The sequence below is a fragment of the Crocodylus porosus genome, unplaced genomic scaffold (genome assembly GCF_001723895.1).
Source record: "Crocodylus porosus isolate Cpor-Errol unplaced genomic scaffold, CroPor_comp1, whole genome shotgun sequence".
NCBI classification, from domain to species: Eukaryota; Metazoa; Chordata; order Crocodylia; family Crocodylidae; genus Crocodylus; species Crocodylus porosus.
The window spans coordinates 20,626,861-20,648,660 of NW_017728906.1; the positions used below are offsets into that span (position 1 = coordinate 20,626,861).

Sequence of the window (21,800 nt, forward strand, 5' to 3'; positions counted from 1 at the left end):
TGCATCTCGGTGTACTTAATACCCATTTCTTCTTCTCTACTTTTAAAGATTAGCTTGTCCTGCCATCCCAAGTTGGTAGAATCAGTTACTGTATTCAGTCACTTTTTAGCTGGTCCTGAACTTTCACAGGCTTTTTGAACTGAGGTCTTTACAGTGTGTAATATTAGATTCAAGCTGTCTGTCAAACACTGCTAAATGAAAAAGTATCCCTTCAATAGTCACCTTATAAAAACACGTATTGAATTTGTAGTGCTTCTCTGATTTTCGGTTTGGTGAGTGTGTGCGAGTTTGTGTAGCTTTCTTCTAGGCTTTTGTGGAGTTTTAGGAACAGGCTTCTTTAACATGTCCCCATTCTAAAAAAATATTTTCATCGTGCTCTTTATTGGCTTATATGTATGTATTTATCTGAAAAGATTTGATCTCTGCTATATTTTTGAAAAGGTGAAAAATTAGAAGCCAAAATTTTCAGACCTGTAAACCTAAATTTGCCTTTCTAAGCCCATAATTGGGAATGCAAGTAGAAATGTTCCATTTCTTTTAAGAAGCACTGAATAATCACCATGCCACTGAAATCAGTGGGAGTTATAAGTACTAAGTGTTTAAGCATCCTTGAAAACCAGATAACAATGCTAGCATATTTAGTTTTTACAGTTCATCCAACTAAAGATTTTTTTAATACCTTTTTTCAGATTCCCATGGAAACCCTGTGTCACCAGAAGACCAAGTCAGCTTAGCCCAGCAAATTTCAGATGTTGTGAAGCAGCCAGCCTTCATTGCTGGCATTGGTGCAGCCTGTTGGATTATTCTTATGGTCTTCAGCATCTGGTTATACCGTCACCGGAAAAAGCGGAATGGACTCACTAGTACTTATGCTGGTATTAGAAAAGGTATTGCATCTTTCCAGCCATTAATTTCTGACTGCATATTGATTGTTCTTTCTCATAGGAAGTACCTTGCTCTTCTAAGACCTGATAAAAAGCTTTTGGGATGCTTTAAGAGTCTGCCTTTTGCATGCTTTAGTTGGATTGGGATCAGGTACCCAATAAAGAACACAAAAAGATTCAAATAACGCAGTGTACCTGATCTACTGATATGTCTTTTTCAAAATACCTGGAGTTGCTGTTTCTTTAATGTGTTTAGTCCTGGTACTTGTCTACATGCTTACAGAACAGATAAAACATGGGTTCCAGCCCTTGCTGCTTTGTCACTATGCCATATGACTGACCAGAAGACGAATCGACTGGTAGTTCAGCATCCATCCTCTTTAGTTTTTTGCCCTTGTTTAGAATGCTAGCTGTTGGCAGTTATAGTAATGTTTTTGCTGCGTTCATTTCTTATTTCTCCCCTGTGATGTGGAGGTGAGAGTATTATGACTGATGGAAGGAATCAAAAGGAATCTTCATAAATGTGGTTCCAAGATCTTCCTGTGGGAATGAATTCTGAGGCTTGACACAGACAGTCAGCATCTTGTTTTAGTACAGCTCAAATGGCACTATCAGCACTAGATTCAAGCCATGTCAGTTTTTTCAGACACTTAGTATTTATGCCATTGTTTAGTATATGTGGTACTTTGCAATGGGCATTGGAAGAAACAAAAATTCTGAAAATCTGTCAATCTAAGAGCTTGACTTTTCCTGATCTTAACAGGCTTTGGATAAGCCTTAAAAGGCCAAATTGGATTGGCCTGTGACATTACAATTGGGTATGATACAGTGGACCTTCTTATATCTTAAATCATTGTCATTTATGTGGTAGTCATAAAACTGGAATGAAAACATCGAATGAGGAAGATGAAGAGACATGGAGTAAATCAGGAGTGCTGATTTCTAGATTATTTTCCAGAACTGTGTTCTCAGCTACATCATGTTGTTATATGTGGGATGCCTCCCAAACAGAAATTAGCCTCAACCCAGTGGTACTTGAAGAGTGACAGGGTCACTTAGCCTGCTTGCAGCACCTCAGAAATGACTACATTGCTTTAAAATTAAGAAGCAGCCTGCCTGGAATAACACAAGATGTTTAAAGATACTGCTCTGGAGAAGGGGAAGAGATGTGCTGGATATTTGATAACTGAAACATAGATGCAAGTTGAAAAGGTGTCACAAAGATGGCATATGGTCATAGGATTTTAAAACTGGGCAGACAGTTACATCTTAGTCATTTCAGGCATTGGAGATCTGCTGGGCAGCAGGTAATGCAAAAACGTTTCCAAATAGCGATAAGTCATTGCTCTATAAAAAATAGTCACTGAGCTAATTAAGGTTTTACAAATAATTTGAGGGATGGGAGATCATGTTTATATGTAGGCATTGTATATGATAGCCTCACCCAAATATGCTCCCCTTTTCCAAAAACCCACTTCTAAACATCTTTGATGAAAGATTTGCCATCATCATTTTGGAAATGACTCTAGAAGCAAAATCCCTGTCTCCCATGACACCAAGGTTTGATTAGTTTTCATGACAGTTACAAAAAAAAAAAAAAAAAATAGAGCTGTTAGCAAAAGTTAAGCCTGGCAATTTCAGTAGAGTTGCAGCAGCACAAATCAGGGATAAATTTAACCTGTGATTTTGCTTCTCTGAGAATGTTAAGACATGAGAGATCTCTGCTGCATTAACCTGCTGTTTTTTGTTTTACTAATAGCATGCTGCCACAATGTCTTTCTACAAAAACTGTCAAACTAATATCACTATGCTTTCAGCTGTATTTAAGTGAAGCAAAAGCAAGAAAATATCAATTAAACAAAAATAATATTGGCATTTGTACCGATCTTTATTGTGTTCTGTATATTTTTTATAAAAATATTATTTTTAAGTGTTAGAAAGGAGAAAACTTTTAATTACAGTTGTTGGAGATAGTTTTGTTAGTCTGAAGGTAGGTGGAAGGCAGGGCAGTGTGGCATCTTATAAACCAGGGGCAAGCAATTATTTCGGGCAGAGGGCCTGTTACTGCGTTTTGGGAAGCCATCAAGGGCCGCATGACAGGCAGCCAGGGGCAGATAAAAAATTTAGAAAATTAATATTTAGGAGCCCCACAGGCCTGACAGAAGGCCTGGCAGGCTGCATCTGGCCCGCGGGCCGCATTTTGCCCACCCCATTATAGACTTACTCATTTGGAGAAGTATGAGCTCTTGTAGGCTGTAGCCGACAAAAGCTCATGCCTCTCTGAATGAGTTACTCTGTTAAGTGTCACACTTATCTACTTTCTGCCTAATAGAGATGTAGGACTCAATTCTGCATTAACAATGTAGTTGAAGGCAAAATAGAGCCTTTGGAGAAATCATGAATCAACCTACCTGCATTCTGTAAGTGTATTAAAAGTTATAAGTGAGTGTACGTACTTGAGTGATAGTTACCAACTTTTATTAACTATTTACGTATTTTATGCTTAGTTCAGGCTTGATGTGTTTAAAATATTTCAGTACCCACATGTGTATGCACGCTTTGCACTAGCAGCACCACTGGGTACCCACAACAGTTTGTTAATGGAAGCCTTGAGAATTAAATTGTTGTTACTCTCTAAAGATTTAAATTAGCCTGACATCTTTTTATCTTCTCCTTAATTTGTTAAAAACTAAACTGGGTTAGCTTTCAGGAAAGTAACGATGAAGATTTTTCATCTTTTTCTCATGACCTTCTGATTGTAAATTAATGTGGACACAGTTCAATTTTTCTTGAATAACTCTCATTTTAAATGCACCTTTTATGAAAGCATGTTATTGGGGCTCTATATTTTTTTAACATAGCTAAATTACAGTGACTGTGTGAAAAGACCCAACTGAAAGAGAGCACGGTCGAATTCCCAAAGTAAAGACAGCTGTGCTCCAAATGAAGCCTGATTGGGCAAAGTGTTTAGCCATTTCCTGTTTTTGTACAGTATCACATGGTTGGGAACAAATTGGCTTTATAAGAGTCAACAAACTTACTTTTTTGGTCCTAAACAGACTCTGGAGCCCCTAAAGAGGGCCCAACAATACACCATAACTATCTACAGTGTAAAAATTGTATTGAGTTTTTTGAACATCAAAGCCTGCAGAACCTGCACATTATCTTTGTGTGGTAGGTCTGCTAACCAAATTGTCCTTCTAAGATACCTTTTAGTGAATATTCTGTGGTTTCTCACACATTTCTCCTTTTTTTTTGTCTTGAAATTAAAAGGGAAAAGGTTGGTCTTCCTTTACCTTTGAACTAATTAGGAACTATACCCCATTTTTGACAGGAGGGGGAGTGCAGTCAGATTGGAACCATGGAGGCTTGCATGTGTATTAGTCTTGATTGATCCAAAAAAGATTTATAGTGGCAGTAAGAGTCAAGGTTTTCAAGGACTGTTATTGTTCCATTGTTAAGTAGAGAGATGTTACAGGGTGAAGGCCATCTTTTATGCAAATAATTTTTTTTTTAAAAGAAAAGGTAGTGATTTTGTGATTTGTGTCTGTTCCTGTCCTTTCCACAAAGCTAGATAAATGGCTCTGGCCTACTGTAATGCAGTTGTTACAATGAAAAGATACAGTAAAATGGTTCAATTTTGTGGTTTCCTTTGTTCCTTTAAACGGCCATTGTTTCTTTATGGAATCATTAAGTGTGCCTCTTAATTCAGTGTAATGGGCATTTACTTACTGAACTGTAGATAAATTCAAGGCCAGCCTTGATAAGGCTTGCTGAAGAATTAATCAGTTTGCATTTTTAAATGATTAACAATGTAGGATTTTTGTTTGCACTAGGATTTGCAGGAAAACACAAGATACTAAACAGAGGGTCATCCAGAGGCTAAACCACACTATTCCCCTCATGAGTACAATAGAATGTCATGCTTTTTCAGAAAGGTACCTGTGGAGACAGGTTTCTTTCTGAATGACAAATTTGATTTTATTCTTTTATCAGTGTGACTGAACCACTGGGTTAGTTATTTACATTTGGTTACATTCAGCTGTCTGCTAGATTTATACTAATGTGGTATGTTTCCCTTTCTTTCTTCAGCTAAATAACCAGTTTGTATTTTGTTTTGATTTTTCAGTCCCGTCTTTTACCTTCACACCAACAGGTATATATTTGCACTTTTCCCCCCTTCTTTGTTAGTTTGGCATGCATTTGTTACACTATATGTTTCTGTTTTTCTAATATAACCACCGATCTGCTCTGAAAAAATTATATATAAATATATACACTTTTTAATATATATTCATTTTAATATATAACATTATGTATTGTGGATATAAAATATTACATATATATATTAAAATGAATTATTTTATTAATGGACAGTATCATTAATACTTATTAAGTAGTAGAGGTCTCATTCAGCATATATTAGAGATTATCCTTGCTATATATAGCTGAGCTTTTGCCCATTTGTGGATGCTGCTTCCTACAATTTGAACTACATAAACCCATCCATACAACTTTTTAGTGGAGTCCTGCTGATTCCAATGAAGTAACCTGAGATCCAGTCCTGCATAATTTTCTACTAATATGGGCTGCTGCATGGATAGGGTGTCCTGTTAATGTATCAGGTAGTACTCTTAGGCTAAGTACAGGCAGTTAAAAAGCCCAAGGCTGAATCAGTTTAGTCTTTGAAGATTAGTCTAAGCTATGTAGATTGAACCAATGACCAAGTGAACAGACATTCATTCACTTTTGTTTCCAGAAATATAGCCACCTGCCGGGGGGGTCTAGAGAACACCTCCCTGCTCAGGTGGAGCAGACAGCTTGAGCCAAAGCTAGCCTGCCCCCCCTGTGAAGGGTGGGGGAGGGGCAGTTACAGGGGAGGTGCAAAGCATCCCTGGATGATGAGTAAGTTCATTTGAATCTGGAGGGGAACTGGGACAGAATGTCAATAAACTGATTTAACCTAAATCACTTGTCTGCTGCTACATCCATCCAGGTTTAGGTTCAACCTGTTTTGGCCTGTTTGAAAGCAGTTTATGTGCACTGAACTTCTCTTGAACTGGTTACAGATTTGAACCAGTTTCCAATCACTTATACTGGTTTATGTGTATTTTCTGTTCCTAGCCCTAAGAGGTTACATCAGGGCTTCAGCCAGTACATGAATGGAAGATCTTCATGGGGCATCTATTAGAAATGTTTTGAAAAATATTGCTAAATCAAGTGGAGGCAGATTGTCCTCTGAGCTAGCTTTGAATGAATGGCTTGGCACAATATTAGAAAGCTGTGTGTGTGTTGCAGAAGTTGCCAGCTTTTGGAAGAGACACGAAATCAAATCCCTGATCACGTATGGTTATTAGTGTGCACCTATGATAACTCTGGTTTGAGTTTGAATTTGGGTAGGTGAGGTTTGGCCATTTTACTGTCCCCACTTCTGTGCAGTATCAATTGGATGTGGTTTTCTTCACTTCCTGTTTAAAGAGTAGTATCAATGTGCAGTGTTAAAAGAGATGTTCTGTTCTGCCATTAAAAGGTGCATTTTAGTTGGGAGGAACCAATTTAAAATAATCTGTTTCTTTTATTTATTTATTTGGAAAGTATTAAATATGACCATCACACGATCTCAACCAAAGCCCACCAAAGGCAGAAGGAGACTTTCCGCTGAATACAGAGGGCCTTGGATCACACTGACAGCCTTTAAATTCAAATGCTATGTAACAGGAGTTAAATGGATTCCCACCCAACCATTGACTTTTGTGTGTTCTTCTTAGTCATCTCCTACAGGCAGATATCTGAAGGGATCCACAGGCCTAACAACATTTCAGTTCTGCATACTTTGTATTCCAATATGTTTTAAAACAAAATGGTTTAGGGCCAGATTCTTAATCACACTGGGTGCATCTACATGTGTGCTTTGCTGCAGTTGACTAATTAGCTCCTCCATAAAGCTAACTGTCTACAGTGCTGGTATTAGGGTGGAATAATTAAATTAAATGAAATGCACATGTAGAAGGTGACAGGGGCTTGCTGGGGCACGAGAATGCTAACATGCAGGGGCTGCCTGCTGCCTAGCCCCACAGCTCCACACTCTCAGCAGTCTTGTGCCCTAGCCAGCTCCCCTACCACGAGCCCAAGGCTGACCTTTCATGCCCCATGCCAGCCTAGGACTGCTCCACTGTGGCTCAAAGTGCTGCTGTCCCAGGCACATGTATAGGCAGTGCACCCAGGAGCAGTTTCTTCCAGCTCAAATGGCTCCAGAGTTTATCATGTCACATTAATTTCATGTGTAGATACACTCTTTGAGTAGTGCCTTACTTCATAAATGATCCGTTTTCTTTCAGTGGATGTGCTTACTAGTCTATGTGAGACAGTGTGCCAAGTCTCTTCCATAATGTTTCTGACGTCTTTGAGATTTACAGTTGAAACAAGCACAGTTTAATACTTTTATATTTTATTTGGGTTAACGCAGTTTTTCCATCCAAAGCATAATATAATACACTACTGAAATTTCCTGGAGGATCATAGATATGTGGATGCATGTTTTATTAGTAACAAATCTCAACTCTAAGAGAAAATACCAGCACTCCATATGATACAAACCAAAGCTGCAAAATAAAGACTGATCATTTAAAAGAAAAAATGTGAAATGTGCGAAGTATGTAAGAAATAAAACAGAATTTACTTTTTTCCAATAAACTAGAACCCCAATCGTTGTGTCCATTTAGTTTAAATAGTAACAGACTCTCTTTACCATTACCTTTAATAAAGAACTTACCTGTAGAATTACATCCTATGTTTTAATCCTGTTATTGTAGTCACTGCCAGCATTTATCTCTCTCTTGCAGACTCCCAGCTTGGAGTTCTTCTAAAGAGGAAAATTTGGCTTCCTTTTTTTTTTTTTAAATGCGTTCCTAGTTAGAAAATGCATAGCTGTAGAATCCATCACAATTTGCAGTGAGGCTAATCTCCTTAACCCCTTGCTTAACCCACTGTAGGCCTGAAGAACAGCAAATTTATAACACTTCCATTTACTGAGGTTTATGCTTCTTAAACTAACTTTAACCACAATGCTTTCTGGAAAGTACATTTAAGGTGCACTTAAAAAATTGCATCTACATTTGTGCCATCTTAAAAAGCCTGGTAATTTAGAACCATTCTTTCTGACAAACACATTGCATATAAAGGTGAATATGTTCACATTTTAGATCCAAAAAGTTGTAGACAAAGTCACCTGGTTAAATTTTAGAACATAAGTTTACAAGGGCTTATTTTTAAATCAGCTTGTTGCATAAATAGAGTGCAGTTTTCTCTAATGAGAGATCACACTAAGCTTAGGTTGTAGAAAGGAAGGATATCTGAAAATCACTAAAATGTAGTGCTAATGTCTGAATATAGCATGAGATGTTACAATAGGTTGTGATACACTGAGCCATTATTTAAATTGTAAAGAATGTCCATGCTGCAAAACAATAGCATCTATGTAATATTCTCAAAATAATTGTGTACAGTAGACCTTTAACCATATACTTATTTATTAAATAAATAGTGACCTAAATTCTTCCCTAGACTAACTCCTCAGAAGTCAGTAGAATTACATCAGGGATGAATTTAGGCTAACATATTACTCCATTCATTTCTAAGTGCTGTGTGTTTATATGAGGTTTGCACAATGAATTTTGTATAGAATGGAAACATAAAGACTTGCTGGGGCTTAGAGGTAATCAGATGATCCAAATATAATGTACAGATTTGAAAATGTTGAAAGGATAAATTACAGGATTAAAGTTTAACTACTTGAATTTAGAAAATTAGCTGCAAAGAAACAAAGGATGATGTTACAGTGCTATTTAAAGGATTCTACATGCTTATAAATTATTTGCTTTTTATCTTTTTAATATTTTAGTAACCTATCAGAGAGGAGGAGAAGCTGTAAGCAGTGGAGGCAGGTAATAATGTGGTTTATTTTGCAGGTTATAAATGAGGTGCAAATAAACTTAGACATCAAGAGTGCATTTCTGTTTATAAGTGGTGATAGACTGATTTCTTAGAAAGGCTAAATAAATAATATTACTGTACACTGTAGCCATATACTTTACTGTTTGTTCAGGGAACAGTATATTCTCTTCCAAACATAGCTTTCACTTCCTTTCCAAAATGAAGCATAACATTTTCAGTTGAGTTGCTTTGTTAAATGTTAGGAAAATGCATCTCAAAAAGCAAACAGCAGAGGGAGCACTTTGACTTCAATATAGAGGCTTACCGATTTTAGCACATGATTAAGGGAGTTAAAGTAATTAAGCTGTGGCATTTATGAAGATTAAGAAATATACCTGGTTCACAGATACTAAAAAAGAATAAAACACATTCATTGGAAAAATTTGCTAAAGACAGCAGCAGCTTATGCGGTGATTTTTTAAAAAAATTTGCAGTGAATGCAAAACAGTTAAATCATCACATGAGACAGTGTGCTGGAGAAGTAGAGGGAAATAGGTACCCTGTTAATAAAGGTTTCTGTGCTCTCAGAAGCTAGTACTGGTTGAGATTGAGGACACAACTGAACTGTATTTACTGGTTTTATTTTATTACATAATAAATAGCAACAGATCACAACCTCAGTTTCCTGAACCAAGGGTTCTGTGTTTTTCAAAAAACAAAGCATCAGTCCTAATACTTTAGTAACACATTTATTTTTTTTTCTTTTAAGTCGCATGCAAAACACACCTGCGTTAATGTTAAGGCTTTGGCACAGTGGGGAAGCAAGCCCTTGCATCTCAGAGAAAACCCATCTCTATCTCCTGGGTAGTGACTTAGTGTCCTTCACTTATTTAGAAAAACAGCAAACACACATGTTCCGTATTTACAGAAGTGTAGCTGCTGAGGCATAATATCTTTGTTTGAATTTTAAAGCTTCAAGCTCAGCCATCTACTTCCACTTGTATAATAAGATACATTGATAAGGTCTGAGGGGAAAATGAGCACATCCTCTCCCCCCATGTAACATAGACGGGGAATGTTTGTAAGGGACTACATAAATCGCAGACTGCATGGAAATCGAAGGAAAGTTTTCAATACCTGTTTGGTAGTACCTGTGGGTGATATTTGTCCCCTCTCTAGAAAAAGCCCAAGTCACTCTGCAAAGGTAGAGGATTCTGAAATTGGCCCATCTATAACCTCTTCCCTGGCTGTATGGCTACAACACAAATCATTCCAGTTGCAGATCCAGAGAGAAGGCTCCAATATTAGCTGTTACTACCATATATTTAAGTACTTCTGAACTATAGATCCACACAGCAGCCCAACCACATGCTTCACAGTTTGCTTGAGGGTAATGGAGAATTCCCCTGTGCATTATTGAGAGTCCACAGACAAAAGCAGAATTCATAGTTGGTCTATCTACAAATCACGGAGCTAAGTCCCATACCTTTATGAGACTTAAATATTGCAAAAAACTTGATCTTGTCTCTAAATTCTTTGGATAATTTTTTTACTTTATATGCAGAGTACTAGGAGAGCTGGGAATAGAAATGATGGTACTGATAACAGTACCAAATAATAGCATATGTATTATAGATTTGCAAAGAAAGTAAGCATACAAAATATGCTTTCCTGATGCAGATACACTTGGTCAGTTTATTAGTCTGACAGTAAGTCATGCTTCATCAGTTCTTGTACTAGATTGTCAGCTGCCATATATAACGCAGTTATACGCACGCACAAAAGCACGCGTGCACACACACACACGCACACGGCATATATACTATACAAACTGCATCAACAGTTGCTTGTGGGAGATCCAGTTTGCCATACTTGTCATTGTCTAGCAAAATATTGGATTTTAGATTTTTTTATGTATAAAATCCAAAATGCAATGTTTTGCTTGAGAATACATTGTTTTTTCTGGGTTTGGTGACTAACTTTTGAGGCATTTACAATGGTAGCCTTTAAAAACTTACCAACTATGCCTGAAATAAATTTCTTCTATTCTTGCATCTTTTCTTCTTTTTTCTTTTTCCTTTTTACATACAGTAGGAAATGCTTTGAACAAAGTCATGACTGAGATTATGAAATTTAGTATGCATCAGTAATTATCAGCAGCAGTTGTTAAGAGACAATGTTGTTTGGCGCTTAATGAAATAACCAAACTTTCTTTTTAAAGACCAGGACTTCTAAACATCAGTGAACCTGCCACTCAGCCGTGGCTTGCGGACACCTGGCCTAACACCGGAAATAATCACAACGACTGCTCCATCAACTGCTGCACTTCAGGCAATGGCAACAGTGATAGCAACCTTACCACATACAGTCGACCAGGTTAGATATTTTGCTTTGTTGTTATAGGGCCTGTTTTACCTTACAAAGTACATGGGCTGATCTAAGTTGCATTCATATTTCTTAATAGTTATCTTTTTGGTTCCTTTTGTTGCCAAATTGTAACAGACTGTGTCTAGAGGGAGATCAAATTGAAGGACCCTATGGCACTACATGCTACAAATAAATCACAGGTCAGATGGACTGAAAATTTCTTGTGTTTGAAAAAGCCCAGATCACTTTTGTTGTTTGTACAAATATGTACTTCTTAATGTTGACTAAAACCAGAATTAGAATGTCAACATGCTGCTTTTTATTCTCTGTGCCTGGGACAACCAGAAGAAGGAGATGCCATATCCTACCCAAGTTTCTTCATACGAGATTTCCAGGCCACTTATGTACATCCAGACACATTTTTGTTCACCTGTTGTTATAGAAAAGTATTTTATTTGAGTATCTGGGTTAGTTTTTTGATGGGCCAGAAAGTTAATAGGCTGAGGAGCATTTCTACGTATGATCAGTTGAATCTGAAGACCAAAATATGCTATTTAGATCAAAGTATTTGCTCTTGGGATTCAGGGAAGTATAAAAAGGGAACAGGAAGACCTTCCATATTTTAAAATAAACCCTACTGGGCTCCAAGAGAGCACTTCTTAGTGGAATGTTCTGAGAAGTAACCTTGTTGTTACAAGTTTTTTTTAATGAAGCTGGCGTTCCCTTCAGTTTCACCCAGCTTGTGCTAACCACTGACTGAGGAACAACACATCTTTAGTGCCATCCTGTCTTGGGTACTGCCTTCATTGTACTTCTATGATTCCATTCTCTCATTTTGAAGTGCAGATACTTAAGGGAAAAATGATGTTCCCTCTAGATGATCAATGCAAGTCCAGCCTTGAAATGATTGTGGTGATCAATTTAATCCAGTATACGTATCAACCACTGGTCAGTCAGTCTAGATCATTGGTTCTTTAGTGAGATACCAAGGCACTCCAAGGTGCAACCAGATCCTTTCAGTGGTGCCATGACACAGGTGATCCCCGCTGCAGCAGTAGCCAGGTAAAACTGCCCTATGAGCCCTCCTGCTGCATTAGGGCTATGATCAACTACAGTGAAGCTGGTTAGGTTTACCGCTTTTCAATCCAGCCCCTGCTAATGCTTCTCCCAGAAACTATTACTATTTTTGAGTGTACAGCTCTCTTAACAAAATCCAGAATAGGTACAGACAGTTAAAAAGCCCAAGAAAGAAGCTATCTAAGTTTCATGGTTTTCTGTAAGCAGCATAGTGTAGATCTCTAGGAAACAGAACAGACATTTGTCTTTTGGTGGTAAATCTTAGACTGAGTTCTGCCAGTTTTAAACCAGTGTATGTGGGCCATACTTTGAGTATAGAGTGGTTTTGTATGTCAAACTTCGGTGCTGTCATGGGTATAGATCAGTTTCCAATCACTTATACCAGTAAACGTGTAATGTTTGTACCTGACCCCAGTGACTGGAAGTTGAAGCTAAACAATTCAGATGAGAGAGAATATATATATGAATAGTAAGGGGAATTAAATATTATAATAACTTACCAATGTGAAAAATATTCTCATTTATCTTTGTATATCAAGATACGACATATTTCTAAGATATAATCTTTTGCACAACTAGAAGCTATAGACTTGATACAAAAATCACTTGGTGAAACAACTATGCAAGAGATCAGACCTAGATTAGCATAATGGTTCTCCTGGCCTTAAAATCTGAGTAATCTTAACCCTGTTGGCTGTGGTTAGCTAAAGAACAAGGGTGTGTATCTCTTATACATATATATATATATTACTGGTGATGTTCTAATTAGGCACAAATATTTCTAATCTAATCCTCCCAGGATAGTTTTACTTCCTCCTATTGGGACAGCATCATTGTAAAAGGTAATATTAAATTGATAAACTGAGTTTTCTGTTAAACATATAACCCAGTGCTGTACAGGTAGTTTATTGTAAGACATTCTAAGAACTACAGTTTAAGAATGAACTAACAGTATGTAGTATGATGATTACATTTGTTCCCTTCAAAAAATCAAACCAGATAAAGGAGGAAGCAAGTGAATATATATGTTAGAACTGACCGTACAGGAAAATCCAAGTAAAAGAAGAGGCATTTGTAATAGGGGATATACTGGAAGATAATAGAGTAGGCAAGAAGAAATGGGAAGAATATCAGTGTTGCTGTACATGAGAGAGAGGAGCAGAAATGAAAACATTTAAGTCATAGAAATCGAGAAGTTGAAGACTGTGGAGCAATAAATAAATAACAGGTCACATAAGAAAAACATATAAAAGGGTAAAATCTTCAAAAAAATTGAAGCTGAAGGGCATGAAATGCGCAGTGAATGAGGTGTATGCAATTGCATTTGCTAGTCTTTTCCCTTAACCACTGAAGGGATTAGTGATTCTACTTTAAAGTGGTATTTTTCTGCTTTTACAATTAAAGTAGTCTAAGTGCTAGAGAATAATTCAGAAAATGAAAAACTATGTATAATAAAGTTTATTTTATACACCATAATCAAGAATCCAAATCCTAAATTCCACACTTAATTTTTTACCCAGCAGTATAGTACATCACTATTAATTCTGGTTGATGTTTGCCCCAATAATGGCCTTCATGATTTGGACATAGGTTATTAATGTATATTAACTACATTTAAAAAGATACGAAAATAATTTCTTCTAATTATTATATATTACTTGGTTAGTGGTAACTAATGTTTAATTGTCACTGTGCTGAGTTTATGAAAGCTACCTGTCTGCTACATGTGTTACCATCATTCAGCATTCTTACATGGGAAATAAATAAGGAGAGGAGATGACTATTGTGAAACCAGTGTGTATGCATGTGCTGATATTGAAGGGAAGCACATGAGACCCTTGAAGCAGACACATGGATCAAACTTTGAATACCAGTGCTGAATTCTAGAATTGTGGTTAAAACATTAGCACACATCTGATTAGTGTGATTATTACTAAGTGTTGGCTTCAAGGTACAGTAAGTTCTTGGAAGATAAATTCACATTTTTCTACATTTAATAAGGGGCTAAGGGCAATGATGTTTATGATTAATAAAACCCAGAGTAATTAATGATTGGCTATGGGGAACCTATTCCAAGAAAGCTTTCCTATCTTCTTGTTTCAAGCTCTTACATGAGATTGTATAAGAATGCTGTGTTCTAATAAAGTGTTATTAAACAGGTACTGAGAAACCTTTCATATTGTACTGTCTCTTCATTAATTGTTTCTGTCATTGTATAATCATCTTCAAAAACAGTTTTAGACAGAAGAATCCATAACAGTCTCTGATTTTTGTCTCAGGTATGAAGGGGATTGTGCTATGTATTGACAGGAAACAGCTTTCTATTTTTCTTCCCACTTTTACTTTTTCCTTGTAAATGGATTGTTTTAATCATAAAAGTTGTCTTGTTAATTATTCAGTTGCTTATATTGTTTTTAGAACAGTGCTTAAAAATTAAAACGTTCATATGGTCAAAGTAAGACCAACAGAAAAAAAAGATAAGTTACTGTAGGTATAATTTGGTAAAGCTGAATTCACAATGGAGAGAAACCCAGGAAGACTGCATTGGATCTGGAGAATTATGAGTATAGAGCAGTAATTGAAAACTAGAAATCCTATGGACCCTTGGTTTTGTACAGTAACTTAAAAGGTAAATAAAGCTCCATGGATTATTTTAGTTATGTTATTGAAATCCATTTTTGCTTCTGGGAATCAGCTCATATTATGCATTAAAACATTTTGTAAAGGATATTACACATGAAGCCAAAGAGTGTAACTGAACAGAATGACCTTTTCTTTTTTTTTTTTTTCTTTTCCCTGTGGTTAGCTGATTGTATAGCAAATTACAACAACCAACTGGACAACAAGCAAACCAACCTGATGTTGCCTGAACCAACTGTTTATGGTGATGTGGACCTAAGCAACAAAATCAATGAAATGAAAACCTTCAATAGCCCAAATCTAAAGGATGGAAGATTTGTCAGCCAGCCTGGACAGCCCACTCCTTATGCTACCACTCAACTCATCCAGTCAAATATCACCAATAATGTTAACAATGGCAGTGGGGATACAAATGAGAAACACTGGAAACCCTCTGTTCAGCAAAAGCAGGAGGTTGCACCCATGCAGTACAACATTATGGAGCAAAACAAATTAAACAAAGGTGAAGAGCTTTTTAGCTTTTTTCTCCTTTCTCTGCAGAGGATTTTTAACCTTCTTGTGCTGGGAGTCCAGAGCTTGTCAGGACTAGTAAGCACAGACCTCTGCAGTGCTTCTGGGCTTCCTCCTCTTTAGATTTAGAAATTCCCAATTAATAGTGTCAAAGAGTTAATTAGCACTACAGTAACCTTCAAAGATTGAATTTATTATAACAAACAAGCTGTAACTTTAAAGAGAATTAAATAAAATGTATTTTCATATGACTTTGAGATTAATTTATATTTAATAGTAGGGGAGGGCTTGAGTAGGAAAGAGACCAGATCTTTATTCATTGAACAAATGCACATTGTACTCCACCTTAAATTTTAAATAGGTCAACCTATTCTTCCCCGTCATGGATGGAGACTAATTACATCTACATGACCATGTAAATGAATGGAATTTTGCACATCAAACTCTAGAATTGTATTGTGTTGTACACTGGGGACAGAAATGGACAAATGCAGTTCCTTTTAGATGTATTCCTAGCAAGGTTTCAACTCGCATAGTCAGAGGAATGCCACTGCACACAGTTTTGAAAACTAAATTTCCTTTGTTGCCCTGACTGAAGTCTATGGATCTAGAAGCTAGAAATAAATTGATTTCGGTGTTAACTTGAAACATCAGAATGTACTTTCATGGCCTTAGGGGCACACTTCTTTAATGTTATGTGTGGGAGTTGGAAGAAATAGGTATGTGATTTCTTGCTAGTCCTCCAGGCTACCATGCAACCTGCTTTAATAACCTGATTTGCAAAGTAGTATCCTTAGGAACTGGACCCATTCTATCTTTGAACTTTTTCAATGGATTGTTGTAACTCATGTGATCACATAGTGATATTGAAAAGTTGTCCAGGAAAAAAGACATGTTTCATTACAGAAGGTTGATTTCATTTATTTACTACCTGACCTACCTACTATAGAGTAGTCCAGAGGGCAATATAAAATGTGACACCTCCTTTTGACATAAACATGTCAAAGGAAAATTCAATTTTTGTGGCTCTGTACTCAAGGGCAGGGGTTTATTTTTATGTAATTAAGTTTATTTTAGTGTCTTTTCTTTCATAAGTTTGTGTATTGCATATCTGTTTCAGAATTAAAACACATTTGTTTTTTATGCCCAGGAAGACGTTGTCTCTTTCAAATTTTCTATACTGCAGCTACACATTCTCTAGCATATTGTAGTGTGGAAAGAACCCCTTGAAGCATTGTCTGCTGATGGTCAGAAATATGTATTTCAGAGTGGCAATTTCTTGTTTATCCTCTGTGTAAACATATGCGGTATGCAGGGCTTCAATATGAACTGTGGAATGCAAGTAGACTAAAACTATTAGAAAGTACATTTTGGTGTGGAATTTATAATTTTGCTCTTTTTTTTCTTATTCTTACATTATCACAAAAGTATCTACAGCGGATAGGAACTAGATTCTTAGCTACTTGGTATTTTTTATGAGTTGATATTCTGTTCTTAGATTTCTTATTTCCTAAGTCAAAACCATCTTGCTGACAATTTTACCTATAGCTTTTGTAATGAAAAAAATAACCGTTTTGATGAGTTACATGCTGTGCTTCATTGTTGCTACTTTATATCCAATGGTTCTTTTTATGACTTTATTGTATTTGCTAATGAAAAGTAACTCAGGTCTTTGCTAGTCTTCTGTAAATTATACACACATCTTAAGCAAGAAAGCATTGTATTGTCTGCTGACTATTTTATTCCTGAAAATGGTTTATGCATTTGATTGCCAAATTTACCATTTAAAAATAAAACATCTCTGATGAAGTTTTTATTCAAAGCTTCAGAAGTACAGAGTGCAGTTATTATAGCTGCTAATAGTGAGAAGAAGTCATATACAACAACTGATGTAGATTTACTGGAAGTTTTTAGAAGAGGCACCTATGTCAGATGTTTTCAGAATGGTGAAATCTGTACCTTTGCAAGAGATATGAGGTCTCTTGAGACTCTATGATTCTATAATGGTGTCTACACCTGTTGGCCTAGAGACCAAGAGACTTTGAAGCTGACTTTGAAGTTGTAAACTGATACCAGTGCTGCACTGTTTTAGAGCAACAGAGAATTTGTCTCTTAAAGGGACAAACTGGCCATTGACACCTTTTTGGTGAACGTGACAGAATTTTACTCATAGCAACCACTTTTCTACTTGTAGCTACTGAGTTGCTATAATACACTATAATAAAGAGAGAGCTGGTAGGAAAACATAACTATGGTGATTTAAAAATATATATAAATACTTTTCAGTAAATATTTATCATAAAGCAGAGATATACGTGTGTGTTTGTGTGTGTGTGTGTGTATATAGATGTATATAGGGGTTTTTTTCTGAAGAGAATATTAACTCTCTTGTTGAATTTTCAGATTACCGGGTAAATGAAAATATGGCTCCAACTATTCCATACAATCAATCATATGACCAGAACACGGGAGGATCCTATAACAGTTCAGATCGAGGAAGTAATACATCTGGTAAGTATACCCCTACCAAAGTATGGCATATTACAATGTAATATTGATTTGATAATGTTGGCACACTTGATAAATTTTAGCTCTATTCAGCATTAATTATTAGCTTGACTGCAGTGCAAAACATCCACAGTCCTATTTAAGAAAGTATAACATACGGCAAAAATCAAAAAAATTGGATGAGAATTAATTGTTTTCCATGATTCTATTGTTGTCGCTTCATAATTGTTTAAAATAAAGCATCAACTAATTGATCAGGGTGATCTACAGCTGTGAAAAACCATCTACTGTAGCGCAAATTGGATTTCCTAACTTGGATTTCCCACTGTTTAATAATGGGGCCTCCACATAGCAAATTCAATTTGATGTCATTATTGTTAAGAAAGCTATGTAATCCTTCATACTTCCCTTCCTGGAAGGTCCTACCTTCCTGACTCAGGCCCCAGCCCAAAAATCTGCCTTGTAATTGCTGAAGATACTAAGCATTTGTTTTCTAACAAAACTATTCACAGTGTATTTGCATCTGTGTGGTGTGTTTTTTTAAACTGACACTATACATTATGCTAGTTAAAAAAGAAATTAGAGATTAAAGGAAAACCCTTTGTTTTGTTTACTCAGACTCAATATCCATCAAAACTAATCTTACCCATGATTTGAAGTGAAAAATTATACTTAAAGTAGAATTAACTTTGTCATAGTGTATCTCATATGTAAAGTATTCAGAAGGCTTTTATAAATAACTTCTTAAAAGAAAACTTTGTTGTGTGACCTAGAAATGCTTACCAGGACTCTAAACAGTTCAGGTAAAAACAGCAAATTTTCCTAAAACTAAATTCCCAGGGCTAATTTTTCAGGAGTGTGCAGCATGACTATACCCAGTCAGCCAACAGAAGAATTTCCTGAATCTACCCAGTTGTACAGTATTTAAATGTGAAACTCAGTAAAAAAAAACTTCATGGGAACCCATGCACGTTAAAAATAGAAGATCTGTATTCATCACACTTGATTATTCATATTGTGAACAAACTGTAGCCTTAAGCCAAGGACCACTAACAAGAATGAAACAAGGTGACCCGACTAATAAATGGGTTGTTTTTTGTATTTATCATGGTGGATTATGCTCAGAATACAGGTGATCATCTCCTTGGAGTCCTTAGGGGTATTCCTTGTATGTACCAAGATAATAATAATACAACAGATAAATTATGTACAGTACAAAGTACGGAACAAGAATAAGAAGAACTGTTGTCCATAGGTACACTAAATGAGACACCCAGTTATACAATCAATACAACATCCTTGTATTGTGTACAAATGCAACTCTGTTAGGTTATTATATTCAAATCCCTGTGCCTATTTAACTAAAGATTGTAATACAATGAAAAATATTTTGATATTACTCTCATTTAAAAAAATAAACATATATAATATATAATTATCATTATTAAACAGAGAATAGCAAAAATGACAAAAAATAGATGCATCATCAGTCCAGGAAAAATGTACAACTAGTTTTGATTACAGACCGTACTAGAGTCAAAATTCAATAGCAAAATAACTGGTCTACTTCAAACCTGCTAGAATTGTAAAAGCTAAATCATTCTATTATAAGCCATAATCTTCCAGTAATAATGGTGAAAACATTCACAGCATATTTCATCGGTTTTCTTCATCTTTATAATTTTATTTTATATAAAGTTATTTTAGTTCTGCCAGCAATTAGTTTAAACTACACCTGCCATTTGAACTAAAACTAGTAATTTCATTGTGCCTAAAACATTTCAGTGGACAAGTACAAATTACATATATTCAGTGACTTAATGCTACAATGGAACTTTAATAGATCATATCTGTATCATATTGTATTTTAGGTTCCAGCAATTAAATAATAGAAAGGCACTTTGGAAAATATGTCTACAGCTCATTTGTTTTAGATGATAATCTATAGTATAATTAATAGCTGCAGGAAGATAACTGTTAATGATACTGCTTGTAAAATTCATTTATGGTTTTATTGCATTTTAGCTATTTATTAACACTTCAAGTTAGGAATTGTGTATATATTTATCTGCTATATTAAAATTTCTGGTTAAAATTAACTGCTGCAAAATTTGAAATAATTGGTTTTACAAGGAAACTTCAGTTACATAAGTAGTTAGAAAGGACTAGGTAAATATCTCATTGACTTCAACAGAAGCTGGAAAGAGTCCTGAGGATTTTTTTCCAGGGGATTTAACAAAATAATTAGAGAAAAGGAGATAATGAAAATCATATTTAAATATGTGATTGTTTATTTGCAGGGAGTCAAGGGCACAAAAAGGGGGCTCGTACTCCTAAAGCACCCAAACAAGCTGGCATGAACTGGGCAGACCTGCTTCCACCTCCCCCAGCGCATCCTCCTCCTCACAGCAACAGTGAAGATTACAGTCTTTCTGTGGATGAAAGGCAAGAAAAATGAGCGATTCATTCATTTATTGTTTTGCTGACTAGATGGCTCAAATTGATTCAATTTAATTTGTTCTACCAAAGTGATAGGGAGTCTCTCTTTCAATATGTTTTGGATGCATCTGAGACAGATCCATATTGCTTATTAAAATAGGGTTTTTGACAGCAAGTTGCCTCAGTCAGGTGCATCATTAACAACTTCAATTCTAGTGCTGAGACCTGTGCACTGCTTCTGGATTTTAGGATGTTTTGTTTAGATTTGAGGAAGAAGAAATCCACATTGTATTCAGAGGGGAGCCATATATGAGTGATCTAACAGAAAACCAGCTGAAGACATTGCAGCACAGCATCTTTAAAAGTCTATGGGAATTTTACTTTAATCTTTAATAAGGCCAGGATCTAATTCAAAATGAAATGCAAGTGTTTCTTATGCTTATTTGTTATTTTTCTGAAGTCACAGTCATGGTAGACTCTTTGACTAATATAAAACCTGCCTGGCAAGCAGTGTGGCAATGTCTGGCAATTTGAGCTAAATTTGTAAGAGTAGATGCTCTAAACAAGATTTTCAAAATGCCTAAATCTACATTTAATAAAACTGGTTAAATAGTTCTGTTGCAGTTATTAACTGAATCATTTATCCAATTGAAGTTTTAGGAGTATTTGGGCAGCTGTATAACCTGTTGACTGCTATTTGTCATGCTGGCTCCATGGTCTTAATTCAAGGGTGTCAGACTGAATGAATGATGCAGTGCCAGCCCCAGAGGCTAAATGAGCCCCCTGCTTCTCCCGCTTACCAGATACAGCACAGATAGTGGCCATTCCAGAATTGCACTTGTGGCACCTTGTGGCAAAGGTAGTCTAGGATGGGTGCCACATGTGTCCACTCCAGGAACCACAATGCATGTATGCCCACACCAGCAGGCACCATGGCAACGTGAGTCCTTGACCAGCTGGAGTGGATGCCACATGCAGCACAGTCCCAGACTACCTAGGGAGAGTGCTGCATGCAGTTCAGGTCCCGGGCCAGCCAGACTGCATCACAGGTCCTAGATTGCCTGGGGCCATTGCTACATCGGGATCAACTCTGAGAACCAGGGGCAGCACTGGGAGTGGATGTTGGGGCTCCACAGACCTTATGTTTGACACTCCTGCCCTAATTGATATATGATAGGGCACCTCTGTTTTGGAGGAAGGTGGGTACTGTGGTCTAAGGGGCATCCATATGGGTAGATGCACTGAGGACACTTTCAGGTCAGGTGGGCAAAGGAATGCCTAAAGCAAGGGATCCTGATGAGGCATAGGCATGAGGTAAGCTCATGATAGATGAAACTGAGGTGCTTCTGGGAATGCCCAGAGATAGAACGTAGGCTTCCTGACAAATGTCAGTGTCAAACACTTAGTTCCTACTCCAGGATTAGGCAACAGATCAGCAAGAGA

At 36.5% G+C, this 21,800-nt stretch overlaps 1 protein-coding gene across 4 annotated transcripts in view; it reads left to right on the forward strand.

The window, feature by feature from the left end:
- The window catches only part of ROBO1 (roundabout guidance receptor 1), a 1,129,598-nt gene that overhangs the window by 1,079,315 nt on the left and 28,483 nt on the right, over positions 1-21,800 (forward strand). For 2 of the 4 annotated variants that reach the window (XM_019528738.1, XM_019528740.1), the window contains 7 exons: positions 690-887; positions 5,014-5,040; positions 8,785-8,827; positions 11,038-11,192; positions 15,067-15,402; positions 17,814-17,921; positions 20,219-20,363. In XM_019528738.1, coding sequence (XP_019384283.1) covers positions 690-887; positions 5,014-5,040; positions 8,785-8,827; positions 11,038-11,192; positions 15,067-15,402; positions 17,814-17,921; positions 20,219-20,363 — 1,012 coding nt within the window. The remainder of the gene's footprint in view (positions 1-689; positions 888-5,013; positions 5,041-8,784; positions 8,828-11,037; positions 11,193-15,066; positions 15,403-17,813; positions 17,922-20,218; positions 20,364-21,800) is intronic. The other 2 variants (XM_019528741.1, XM_019528739.1) reach the window with 2 other exon arrangements.